We start from the raw sequence: 13,729 nt of genomic DNA, 5'->3' as shown, positions 1-13,729 counted from the left end.
CTTATCCAGGATTGGAAGGGAATGTCGTGGATCTGCAGGAATAGATATGATTCTGGGGAGAGGGTCCTCGCTGTTTACCAGATCCTTTCTGGGTCTGGCAGGAGACCCGGTGGGATTGTAGGGCTGGCCTCCTCCAGGCTCTGTGCTGGTTCCTCCTCTTCCGCACGGTGTTGGCTTCGAGAGCTGCCTCTGGGGCCCCCATCCATTCATCTTCCTTCAATCAACAAACATTTATTGAGCACCTACTATGTGCTTTTGTTGGAAAAATCAGCCAAACAGGCAGGGTCTGCGTGGTGGCAGGGAGCCTGCCCTTCATCTGGCTGGGTCGCTGTGTGGTCGTTCCTGTGCTGTATTTATTGAGCCCTTGGGAGCTTATGGCCTTGTGGGTTAAAGATTCCCCTGCCAGACTAAGGATGGCAGAGATTGGTGGATTGAGGAATCAAAAAGGGGAGACAGAGCACTTCATCCCTCTTGAGGTCACAGAGGAGCAAAGACCCAAAGGGCCAATGCCTTACTGGGGTCACTTGCAGTGACCAGCAGTGGCGGGGCTGTATTTCGGGTCCTTGGGTTTGCCAGTCGGAAGACACTTGTCAGGGCTGCACAGCTGGTACAGGCCAGAGCCAGGCTTCAACCCCACATGCCTGCTCCAGAGCCCAAGGCTTTCCCCATGTACCACATACCCATATGCCCCACGTTCAAATCAAGAAGAGGGTTTGTCAGGTCCCGCAGGGAGTCAAGATCAAGGACTTTGAGAATGAGGCAGAGAAGCCAGAACCCTGGGTGGATGGCATTAGCTGACCTTGGAGGCCCAGGGTTGAGTCATGTGTCCAACCGACCCATAGTTATTGCTGCAGGAAAGCACGGTGGTTAAGAGCACAGACTCTGGAGCCAGACGGTCGAAGTTCCCGTCCCAGCTCTGTCACCTTTTAGTTGTGTGACTGTGAGCAAATTATTTGAACTTCCCGTGCCTCAGTTTCCTTATCTGGAAAATGGGGTAATAAGAGTAGCTGCTCCCTTGGGTTGTCATGAGGTATAACTGAGTTAAGAGCAGTGCTGGCCTGTGGTAAGTGGTCAGCTGTCAGCACGTTCAAGGTGCCCGGCCTACAATGGGGCACAGACAGGGACGGTCGCTGCCGTTGTGGAAATAAGCTGACCACTCCATGAAAAGGGCTCCACGTGAGGCACTGGGTGCTCAGAAACCCCACAGAATGGCGATTAACCTGGTCTGGGAGGTGAAGCCTGCCTTCCCAGAGGGTGGGAAGGTTGAACCAAGGTCTGAAGAGCAGCAGGTGACCAGGCCAAGGGGCGGGAGGAGGCTGGGGAGGGCAGCAGGCCTGGTGGGTGTGCTAAGACTTTTGGACTTTATCCAAAGAGCAGCAGGAAGGCATGAGGTTTTTAGCAGACGTGACACGATCAGATGGGGTTTGTGAAGGCCACTCAGGCAGCTTGAGAAGCTTGGTCGGTGGCCAGCAAGTTGAAGGGTGACCAATGGGGAGGCCTGGAGCCGCCCCGATGGTGATGCTGATGCTGAACCAGGTGAAGTCAGATGGGATGCAGGGCCCAGGTGGGGTAAGAAGCTCTGGACCAGAGGCGGGCAGGGCTCCAGCTGTGCCTGTGCTGGGCGAGGAGGCACCTGGCCCCACTCTCCCTGGCAGCCGGCCTCCTCTTCCCTCCTCTGGCCTGCTCGGTTTGCAGTGAATTACCCAGGATTACTAGGGGCCCTTGGGCACCCAGGGAGAATAGGTGGGCAAGAGGGGCCATGCTCAGTAACCCAAGTGACTGTTAGCAGAGCTGCTAGAAGCTGAGGTGGAGCCAGCCCTTACAGGATTCTCGGGCCTCAGGCCCCAGCCTCCCTTTCCCCTTCCTCTGATGACTGAGGTAGGGCATACTCATTAAAGAAAATGTGGAAAAGTCTAGAAAGTATCAAGAGGGAAGCAGGCCTCTTGCAGTGGCCTTGCCCAGTGATAGGCACTGACTGCATTTTGAACAGCCTGTGGGCCAGGGACTGGCCAACAGCTTTACCTGCTTTGCAGGGTGGATGTTATTACCCCCATTTTACAGATGAGAAAACTAAGGTCCAAAGTAGCTAAGTAACTAGCCTGTTTCTGATAAGTGTCAGAGACAAGATTTGAACCCTCTACTGTCTGACTCCAAAGTCCATAGTTTCAGCCACAAGTCTATTCGCTCCATAGCTCTTTAGCACTGTTGGTTAAGCAATATCTATCTATCTATCTATATATATATAGAGAGAGATATATATCTATATATTTATCTATATATCAGTATATATACACACACATATATACACGCATACATATATATGAATAATTTAAAATATGCCTTGCCCGTAAGTGCTATATAGTGTTTAGCTGTAATTTTATTAACAATTGCCTTCTAGAAAGATTGAACCAATCCATGCCACCGCTAGCATTAGAGGAGGTTGTTTGAAAAAGATAATTCATTATTGTTTTCAATTCACTTCACTGCATTGATCATCTTTGAGAAGAATGTTTTTCTTACATTTGTTTTCCATTTGCATTTCACCATTTATGAATTTGTTTAATTTTTGGGTTGGGATGTTATCTTTTTCCTAAAGATTAATTAATTAATTAAATTTATTTTTGGCCGTGTTGGGTCTTCGTTGCTGCCCACGGACCTTCTCTAGTTGCAGCGAGTGGGGCCTACTCTTTGTTGCGGTGCGTGGGCTTCTCATTGCAGTGGTTTCTCTTGTTGCGGGCACCAGTACTTGTGGTGCGCGGGCTCCAGTAGTTGTGGTGCGCGGGCTCAGTAGTTGTGGCTCACGGGCTTAGTTGTTCCGTGGCATGTGGGATCTTCCCAGACCAGGGCTCGAACCCATGTCCCCTGCATTGGCAGGCAGATTCTTAACCACTGCACCACCAGGGAAGTCCCAGGATGTTATCTTTTGTTATTGACTTGTAAAAATTATTTGTGTTTATATATGAAGGCTTATTAAGCCTTCATCTACCTTACAAGTATTTTCAAATTTATTGTTTGCCTGTTAAGACTATTCATGATGATTTTCACAAGTGAGAGTGTTACCTATTTTTTTTTTTTTTGGACTAACAATAATAACTAACACTTATTAGGAACTTACAATATGTCAGGTAGTATGGAGAGAACTCTACCATATGTAGAATGTATGGTTCTTTACTTTAATACTTAGACATTTCTTTCCCATAGTAAGACCAGAGAGGTATTCACTTATATTCCTAGTCATTTTATAATATCATTTGTACTCTTAAAATTTTAAACCATCTGGAATTAATCTTCATGGGAGTGGGTATGAGGTATAACTTTATTTTTCCCCCAGTAGTTCATCATTTATTAAATAACTTATCCTGCACTAACTATTATATGATAGACCAGGGTCTCTTCCAGGCCATTCAAATATGTTTCATTACTGCGTTTGTATATTGCTAGTAAAATACTGTTTTATGACATTTATTAGCTTTATGCTGTGCGTCTCCCTCGTCCACTTTAAAAAAAATTGTTCTGGCTATTTAATATGTCAGATAAAATTTATGCCCATCTTAATAATCTCCTTAAAAAACTCCCTTGGGGTTTTTCTTGGAATTGTATTAAATGCGTTTATTAATTTGTGAAGAATTATCATCTTTAAAATATTAACTTTTCCTATCTAAAACCATGGCATATCTTCCCATTTGGCTGAGTTTTTAAAACATCTCATAATAAACTTCTATAGTTTTTATTGCATAAATCCTGCACCTTTCTTCCTAAGTTTGTTCTTAGAAATTTTATATTTTTCTTGCTGTTATGAATGGAATATTTCCCCCATTATATTTTCTAGCTGGCTCTCAGCTATTGAAAAGAACTATTGACTTTGTATATTTGGACTTTTGTGTTTATTTTATAACCATGCCCTTTACTGAATTATTTTATTAGTTCTAACAGTATTTCAGTTAGTTCTCCTGGGTTTTCTAGACAGGCACTCATATTACTTGCAAAAAAAGACATATTTTTGTCTCTTTTTCCTCAAATCTTAGTAATCTTATTTGTTTTTCTTGCCTTATTGCCATGGCCAGAACTTATAAACACATGAAATGGTAGTAGTGATGGTGAAAGAAAGACCTAGTGAATCTTCAGAGGACCTTCCAGGGCTGGGGACAGATCTGACCCAATCCCAGCCCTAGAGTTGTCTCTTGAGACTCCATTCATTCATTTTCTCACTTGAGAAATATTTTTATGATGCCTCCCCTGGGCTATGTACTTGGGATCTTGTGTCTTGCAAAAGATGACTTGCACAGAGGACTTCTGGCCCAGAATTTTCCAGTCCTTCATGATTTGTTCCTTCTTTGTCTCAGCCCCTCTCGAGGCCTCATCTACCCAAAGCCTTCTATTCTCTCCACCTTCCCAACCCTACCTGCAGGAAAGGAGCTCATAGTTTCTATCCCTGCTATATTCTGTAGCATTTACGGTTTAGGATATACCTTCCCAACCATCTTCTAGTTCCTCAAGTCTCTGTTAACTACTCCAGGCAGAGTCTACTCTTCTGTACACAGAGAGGGAAAGGGGCTTGTGCAAGATCACACAGGCTCGTTGGCTGGAGAGCTGGGTCTGGCACCCAGGTTCTCATCCTCACCAATGTGTAAACAATTAATTAGACCTTATTACTCCTTATATCTCTTACTGGAGAATTTGCAGGTGTCTGGCTGGGAAGATGGGTAGTCTTCTCCATCCCAGAAGTCACACCTTCACTTGACCAAGGGTGCCTTGAGCATTTCTGGAGCCCAGACTTCATCTGGCTCCCTCCTTGTCTTCCTCCAGCCTTAGCGTGGCTGATTTACCCTCAGCCTGGGTCAGGTGCCCCCCTACTTCCTCCTGTACTCCACTTACCACTGGATCATAGTTGTTCATCTGCAGTGTACTGAAACGTAAAGCTCTTAGGCTCTGGAAGCAGACCTCCTGAGTCTAAATGCCACTTACAAATTGTATGACCTTGGACAAATCACTTACCCTCTCTGTGCCTTAGTTTCCTCATCTGTGAAATGGGGAGAGTGATCATTGCTACGTCATAGATTTATGTGTTGAAGGCTCAGAAGAGCACTCAGGAAATGCTAGTGCAGATTATCATTACTGGGCTCTGGTTTCTCCCTTGATTGGTCCCCACAGGCATGAGCTGTGTCTTGACCCCCACCGTGGTGTCCCTTGTGTGCTCTGAAGATGGGGCTCACCGTAGATGTCCAGTAAATACCTGCGTTTGTTGATGTTGCACTCGGGCAGGGATGACGTCCCAAGCACTGTGCTGGCTGCCGAGAATGCAGAGAGCAGTCCACAGTAACTAAAATGCCTGGATACGGACTCTGGGCAAGGGAGCCGCTCTGGCATCCCTTTGGGTCTCAGTTTCCCCTGTTGTAAAATGACAGAACAGGATGTAGACCGAGGTGGGCAAGGTCAGGGTGGGGAGAAGCTGCTGTCCTTTTTAGCCATTGGAATCCTGGGTAGCCCTGGGCCTGACCTTGCACGTGGACATAAAAGACATTGGAACTGGGTTTGTGAACAGCCGAGGGTGGGAGAGTGTCAGCAAGGGGCAGCTGTAGCATGAGGCGGTAGATCACAGAGGCGAGTCCTGCAGAAGTGACCTGGAGGGACCCAGCTGGACAGAGAGTTGGGGTCCTAGCAGGGAGGGGCTGGCCTGCAGCCTGGGGCAGTGGGAGAGCGTATGGGAGAAGTATCTAGGCTTCGCATTTGTAAACGAGGGCTCTGGAGTCAGATAGACCGGGAACCTAGTCAGACCTAGTGAGACCTTGCCTCTTATCTGCACGCCACCCCGGGCTTTGACTGAGCCTCCCTGAACCCCGGTCTTGGTCCTGCAGTTCAGTAAGTGGGTGTAAGAGGACTGGTGAGGTGCTGCATTGAGTGGGCCTGGCACAGTGTTGGGTGCATGTTAGGTGAGCAGTGGAAGGCCGCCCTCCCTCTTTAAGGCTCTGTCCAGTTTGGAACGCAGTGATTTCTCATGGAGAGTGACTGAGTCAGGATTTGGAAGGTGTGGGTCCTGACGCAAAAAAGAAACAAATGGGAACTAAAGTTGGCCAAAACAGCCTGCCTGCGTGTCACGTCCATGATCCCAATGGCTCCTTGCCAAGGAACCTGGATGCCAGCGGGTATGTGTGCTCGTGCCTCTGTGTGTGTGTGTGTGTGTGTGTGCATGTGTGCGTGTGTGCTTGTGTATGCATGTGTGCATGTATGAACATGCAGCCGTGTGCATGCCTGTGTGTGTGTGTGTGAGGCACGCGTGTGTGTGTGAGCATGTACCCATGTGCATGTGTGTGCGTGCCTGTGTCTGTGCGTGCGTGCGTGCGCGCTGTGCAGCCCACATTTTAATGGTGAGGAAACAGAGGCTCAGAGAAGTGAAGTCACTTGCCTGAGGTCCTACTGTGAGTCCGTGGCTTCACCCCAGGACTTCTGACTCAGGACCCAGATTGGGGAGGGAGCTTGGGAGTGAGGGTGAGGGACAGGGATCAGGGGCTCGTGGAATTTGACAGCAGGGGGACTGACTTTCCAAGGGGCTGTCTCCTGAGTAATTTAATCAGATTGGTTCAAACGAGTGGGCCCACAGCCAGGAACCCTCTTCAGCCCTGTATGAGATGTGGTTGTTGGGCCCTTTCCTGAGCACGTGCTCTTAGGAGCCAGGATCCTTGGGATGCGGACGCCTCCCGTAGGCTTGGCACAAAGAATGCTTATCTCTGACTGGGGACACCCTGCTTGTCGGTGTCTTCCCTACTCACTGCCTATTCTAACTTCTCGGGTCCCGGGACGTCCTGGAACGCAGAGCTGGGAGTCACAAATTCAGGGTCTTAGCTCTCGTCTTAGCTCTGCCGGTGCCTCAACTTGGGGCCCTGGGCAGTCCCTTTCCTTCTCCTGGCCTCAGTTTCCCCGAATGTGTTCACGGGGTAATAACACTTCCGTTGCCCACTTCATCGGGCTCTTCTGGGAACCTGGTGAAGTGAGGGTTATTGCAAACTGTGAAGGCCTGTACACAGATTAAACGGCTGCTGATGCACTGGTCCTAGGTAATTAGAGATGGTGAGGTGAGCATCAGGGGACAGGAAAATCAGAAAGAATCAAGCTTGCCTCTGGGACACATCTCTCAGAAGGTCTCTGAGAGCCCCGGGGGAACACGTCACCTGTACGTTGGGCCCAGGGATCTACAGGTTGGCTGGGGGGGACGCAGTCAAGCTGTATCTTGAGAATGCTTATGGTTTGGCTAATGATGATTGAGAAGTGGTTTTCTGGTTGAGAGTGACTGCTTGAGCAAGGACCCGGCGGTAGGGATGTGCAAGGTCTGGTGAAGGAAGGACTGTGGTCTGGGGATGGGGCAGAGGGACCCCGTCTGTGGGTTGGGCTGGTGGAAGGAGAGCAAAGTCTGGACAGGATGGCTGGGACCAGATGACGGAAGACTTGGGACACCCAAGGAGGAGTTTGGACTTTGTCAGTAGGCATGGTGGGGAGCTATGGGAGGTGCTGGAGCAGGGGAGGGATGGGATTGGAGAGGACCCTGTGGAGGAATGTGAGTGGGGTAGGCGGGGAGGGCATGTAAGCAGGGGACAGGGAGTTGAGCAGAGTTGGTGGGGAGACACCCTCTTTAGACAACATGGCGGCCAAAGTGGAATTGTTTTTGTTTCAGGGACAGAAAGGGGACCCCGGGCTCTCACCAGGAAAGGCTCACGACGGGGCAAAGGTAGGTTTCCAGGGACCCCAGTGCTCAGGGAAGTGGGGGAGTGGACAGCGGGAAATCACCGTGCTCTGGGGCGCACCCTCCCGACAGAGGTCACTGCGTGACAAATGCTGGAGGTGGGAAGTAGAAAAGGATGGGGTCTGTTTTCTCCTCAAAGTCCTTCAGCTCTCCCTACACCAAACCCAAAACCATTCCCTTCTGCCTTCTTCCGGTGTGCAACCAATAAAACCGACAAAAAATGTTGCCTGTGGACATACCTTTGGTGAATGTCCTTTTGCCTAACGCCCTGAGTGGGTTTTCTGTAGGGCCTGTTAGGTGACCCTCGACATCCAGAAGCTTCTTGGTAGCACATGCCCAGGAAGCTTCCAACAGACATTCGAAGGCCCCTCTGAGGTTGTTAGTACGAGCAGACAGGTCTGTGAACTTCCGGGACGTGGGAAGGCAACGGGCTGGAGACTCAGGGCTCCCTAACTCTGAAGGGCTGAGACCAGAAGGATCTCCCATGGAAGAGAGAACGCTTAGGCCCAAGGACTTCATCCATCCCTGAAGCGTCCACCCTGTAAATTAAACAAGGGGCCTGGAGGGAGTGCAGGACCGGCCGGAGCAGGGGAACCCAAAACTCCAAGTAAGGTCATCCAATGTCCCGGACATCCGTACGCTGGAAGGAATCCTCGAGTCTGTCTGGCTTCCTTCTGGACGCAATCCAAGAGCCCTCCTGACAGGCAGAACACTGCTTCTCAGCCCAGCCTCCAGTGCGTGGGACCTTAGAGGTGGCAGCTCCGGCTGATTCCTCTGAGGCACAAGTGGCTCACTCACGCACATCTTCATGGGAAGTTCTTTCACTCAGCAAAGTCTTACTGGGCGTAAACATCCACAGGCACCCCCATCGGATCCTCACTGGAAGCTTCTAGGCCAGGCAGCTAGGCCTGGCTTGCCCAGGAGAAAGCAGAAGCTGCAGCTGTGGGCGGCTTGCTGGAGGCCACGCAGCTGGTCCGAGGCAGAGCAGGCTCTGCAGCCGGGCCTGACGACATGCAGGGCCCGGGCTTCTCTCTTGCTCCTACGTTGTCTGCTTCTGGGTCTCATGGTGGTGGCAGAAATGCCGCCTACTGGGTAGCCGCCATGCCCAGCAAGGGTGGGAAGGAGGGTGTCAGGAACGCAGAGACGGATTCCTGATTGGAACGGGTTGCGTGTCCTTCAGGGCTGCATGTCCTTCAGGGCGATGATTTTCAAACATGGTTTTAACAGCAGAACCCATTCCCCAAATGGTACCTTTTGCCAAAGTCCAACATATAAAACAGATTAAATGGAGTGACTGAGTTAAGTGGGGAGGGGCTGGGTACCCTGCCCGCCCAGCTGCCCTCAGCCCGCTCAGAGGCCCTGAGTCTCCTCTGAGGCCTGTAAGCCTCCATGAATGCTGTTTGCAAACAACTGGCCGTGGGAGGCCACACTTTCAATTTAATGAGTGTCCGCTCCCGTTCCCCCACCTCACCCCCTTGTCTGTGTTTTTCAGGGCGACGAGGGCTTGCCTGGGCTCTCTGGGAATCCAGGACCTCTTGGACGAAAGGTATACCTTGGTGTCGATGCTTTGCCTTGCCTGGTGGGCTTCCTAGCAAGCGGGGTCTTCGTGCAGGAGTGCTGTGTGCCGCCCGCCTGCCCACCTGCCTCTCCCCAGCTCCCTCAGCAGGGGGCTGGTGGCCGGAGGGGAGAGAGGTTTCCAAGGGTCCGTGCTTGCCAGAGGGTGGGAAACACCTTGGCTTGGAGGAGGTCCCGCCACCATGGTTAAGGAGGTGTGACAAGAAGTGACCCTTCCTCTCGGGGCCCAGCTGCTCCAGGGAGGCCATCCTAGGGGTGCTCGTGCTGGTGGAGGGAATATTGTCAGAGCCGGGAGCCCCTACTGGCCCAGCTCCTCCTCCCATGGGCGGAATGGCGGGGGCCCGACGCATCCCCTCTCTGAACCTGAGCCTCCTCCCATCTGGAATGACCATGAGCCCCCTGGGGCTGTAAACCAGGAGCCAGGCCTGGAGCATGGACGTTCAGAGAGTGGGCTCTGGGGTCGGTTGAATCTGGAGTCTACCCGCGGCTCCACCATTTCCTCACTGTGTGACCTGGGGCAAGTCTGACCCCTCTGGGTCTAATATCATCCCTCTGATATACCGCAGGCCAGTGTTCTATAGAGGCAGTGAGTTCTCTGTACGTTCTGAGCTGTTGTCATCTGCCCCCACCCCATCACTGCTTCAGTCAGGCAGGGGGAGTTACCTCTAGTTGCCTTTGGGGGAAGGTCTGCCATTTTCCTAGGTGGTGGGTCTCTGGCTTGTAGTGCCCCTAGATTCCTCTCTGGCTTCCCAGCCAGGGTGTTCCATCCTTCAGACTCAACTCTAGTTGTGTCCAGGAAGCCCTCTTGGAACCCTGACCTTCAGTCGAGGAGACCCTGCTCTGCTCAAGGACCCATAGGCTATCTTAGCTGAGTTATTTCAGCCCCAAGACCAGCTTCACCAACAAGGATGTGTGAATCTGGTTCATCGCTCTCCCTACAGAGCCTAGCACAGGGCTTGCGCATAGTGGGTGTTTAGGAAACGGGGGAGGACAGTGCAGGGCCAGGGTCAATTACTTTTTTCAGGAAAATACCCCATTGCTGATGGGTTTTCCGTAGATACATTGGCCTAGGGCCACGTCTTAAGCTTCTACCCTAACTCCCAGCTGTGGCCACAGCTGCCGTCTTTCTCGGCCATCTGGTCCTCATCTGGGCAGCTGTGGCTTCTCCTGGCTCCATCCTGCTTGTGCTCTGAGGGTCCCTGTGGCACAAGGGGACTTGGAACATCACTCCCCCCCTCCCCTTCCGCTTCTCCTCCACCCCCTGTGGCCAGAGCAGACCACACTGCAGACCTGAAGAAGCGAGACCCAGACAGGAGTCCGTGGCTGTCTGAGCTGGGGAAATGTGGTCTCTTCTGCCTCAGAGAACACAGAGGGACTCCCTCTCCCCACTCACTTCCCCTCTGGGCTCCAGCATTTTCTGATGGATGAGGTGTGGAGGTGTGAGTGGAAAAGTCTCCTTCCAGTCATGGCTCATAAAGCAGCCAGTGGTGGTCTCTGTACCAGTGTACAGTGGTGGGCTGTGTACGGGGGTAGCAGTCCAGCAGAGGAGGCGGGAGATGGAAAAACAGACTGGACCGGCTCCTGCCTGGGGTTCCAGGCCTTCCTGCTCTCAGCAAATGTCCAGGGGGGCCGAGATCCCCCAACTCAGGGGAACCAGCTCACCTGAACAGGGAGAGACATCTTTTCTAAATTAAGGAAGAGCTTCCATGTGATAGGAAATCTATCTGGCAAAGCCATTTCCACCAAGGCCCTCTAGCCCCAGCCTAGGCAAACATGGAGGAGTTTGGTGTGTGGCAGGCCAGTGTCACCTGCTCACAGAGGATGGTGGGCAGAGCATGGGGTGCTCAGGTCCTAAGGCAGGGACCCCTGACTAGTGGTGGGGGTCAGGGAGGAGGACCAATGGGGCGGCAGCGGGCCTGGGATTGTCACTGTTCGTCAGCAGTCTCTCCTCCCACAAGTGTCTTTGGTGACAACAGTAGCCACTTTGCCCTGATCCTGTTGGGTGGTTTTTCTGCATCGTCTCATGTGGGGGGGCCTTGAGCGAGAAGGAACATTGGTGGGTGAGAGGCGAGGTCTGTGTCCCCTTTGCTCATCAGCACATTAAATTTTGGTGTCACCTCAGAGTGACCCCAGTAACCCTATTCATTCATTTATTCAACATAACGGATTGAATGACTATTGTGTGTCAGGCACTGTGCAGACCTCTGAGCTGACACATAGACGAAAATCCCTGTTTCCTCAGAGCTTGCAGTCTTGTGTGGGGAGACAGACAATAAAAACAGTAAAAATACGAGGTGTGTTAGAAGATGAAAAGGGCCATGGAGAAAAGCAGGCGGAAGAAAGGGAGTTTGGGTTGGGAGTTTCCCATACTGACCAGCGTGATAGGAAGGCTTACTGTCCCTCATCACATTGTTTCCTAACAGTAACCTCTGGGAGTTAGGCAGTATTATGCCCATCTTACAGCTGAGAAAACTGAGGCCCAAATAGGTCTCATTCATTCATTCACTCTTCCAGTCATTTCACAAAGATATACCAAGGTACCTGGCCGTGTGCTGACACTGGTGTTAAACGCCAGTGAGATCACTGGGGGCTCACGGAGAGTGAAGTCTACAGCCCCGGTTCACAGCCCCGCTGTGCGTGAGAATCAGCGGGGGAGCTTGCCCACCTCCCCACAGGGGTTCTGGTTCAGTTGGTCTGCGTGGGACCCAGGCAGTAGATTCTCATGAGCAGCCGAGGCTGAGAGCCACTGGATTAACAGAAATAGCTGTCGGGGTCACTAAATGGCAGAGCTGGGATTTGAACTCAGGTCTTCTGACCCTTAGTCCCTTTCCCTTTCCCCAACACTGATTGAAACAGCTTCTTAAATAAAGTGGGCCCATCAAGTGGAAAAGAGCCTCCCCGCCTGAGAAGGCTTCTTTCTCTGCATCTGCCTGCGATGCTTGCTAAGGGACTTTGCTGAGCTGATTCCAGATGGGGGAGCAGGTGCACAGACCAGGTCAGACATGCCTGGATGGAATCCCAGCTGCGTCCCTCTCCTGCTGTGTGAGCTTGGGCAAGTGGCCTCAGTTGCTTCATGCAGTGGTTGGGAGGGTTAAATAAGATGCTCTGTCCTCGGCACCCAGCACGGGGCTGGCACGGGGTAGATGCTGCGTACGTATTTGTTGAATGAATGAATGAACGTGTGATCACGATGAACATGAAGAAGCAGTGCTGCAGAAGGTCTTGCCCACCTGGTCCCATCACTCGTCTTGCTTAGTTACCAGTTAACCACCCTCCACTAACCCAGAAGGCTACCAGAACCCTATTTGTACCTTGTGAGGGCAGAATCCCATGCTGCCCCTAATCTAACCCTCCTGCCTTCTCTCCTATAGAGCAGTGCTTCTCAGCTGCCCCCCAGGGAACAGTTAACAATGTCTGGACACATTTTTGGTCATCACAAATGAGAGGGGGCGCTACTAGCTTCTAATGGGTAAAAGCTAGAAATGTTGTTAAAGACCTTACAATGCGTGGGACAGATGCTCCACCCAGAGCAGAACCTTATCCAGCCCAAGGTGTCAGCGGCGCCGAGGCCAAGAAACTCTGCTGTATAGAAACCCTCACCCCATCCAATCCTGTGTGCCCTGGGCCTTCCTGCCCCCCTGGATTTGCTTCCGCTGGGCCCTCTCCTGGCATGCTCAGACCAGTCATCTTCATGGATCTGTCCCTTGATTCCATTCTCGAAGGCCATCTTCTCCAAGAGCATCTCCCCAGCACCTCCAGGCAGAATTCATACCTCCCTCCTCACACCAGCCCATTTTCTCAGCCTCTTTAGGACTCTGCACTTTCTGGCCAGCAGGCAACTCACTGGTGTCCTTGGCACATTTGTCAGACGAGAGCAAGTGCACAGAGGAGGACCTCTTCTTTATTTCCTCATGCGGGGCTTAGCACAGTGCTGGCCATAGACATCTGCTCCGGCGTCCCTCACCTCCCTGCTTCCCCTCCCTCCTCAGACATCACTAATCGCTCTTTCTTGCCAAGCCTAATTCAGTCTCAGAATCTTTCTTAACACATGCTTAACACATAACACATTAGACATGACTAATGGAATGAAGTTGGTACTCAAGTTGAAACTTCCTCCTGGCTCCCTCCTGCAACCCTCACCCTGCCCACGAGCCCTCCACATGCCATCTGAGTTGGCCACTGTCTGTGAGATCTGTGCTAAAATGGGAGGGCAGAGGGGGTCATCTGGGAATTTTTGCAGGGAGTGTGATTGACGCTGCCTGAAGCGATCTCCTGCCTTTCTGCAGAACTGCCAGTTCTACCTGGATGTAGCGCCCCTACTGAGAACCTTCTCTGGGCTCCTCTGCTGAGCTGCTCTGGGTTTCTGGGGTCCATACCCTCTCCATTTCTGAGCTCCTCTGCCCCTCTGCTCTCCAACGT

General features: G+C 51.6%; 1 protein-coding gene across 1 annotated transcript in view; it reads left to right on the top strand.

Moving 5' to 3' along the window:
- Positions 1-13,729, top strand: part of COL27A1 (collagen type XXVII alpha 1 chain) — a gene marked incomplete at its 5' end in the record, with an annotated part of 141,871 nt that overhangs the window by 27,103 nt on the left and 101,039 nt on the right. Inside the window, 2 exons of the mRNA XM_082842389.1 lie at positions 7,667-7,720; positions 9,228-9,281. Coding sequence (XP_082698515.1) covers positions 7,667-7,720; positions 9,228-9,281 — 108 coding nt within the window. The remainder of the gene's footprint in view (positions 1-7,666; positions 7,721-9,227; positions 9,282-13,729) is intronic.

Source organism: Leucopleurus acutus, assembly GCF_964270905.1.
Source record: "Leucopleurus acutus genome assembly, chromosome: 7".
Classification (NCBI taxonomy): domain Eukaryota; kingdom Metazoa; phylum Chordata; class Mammalia; order Artiodactyla; family Delphinidae; genus Leucopleurus; species Leucopleurus acutus.
The sequence above is the reverse complement of the archived record's forward strand: the minus strand, read 5'-3'. Positions and strand labels throughout refer to the sequence as shown.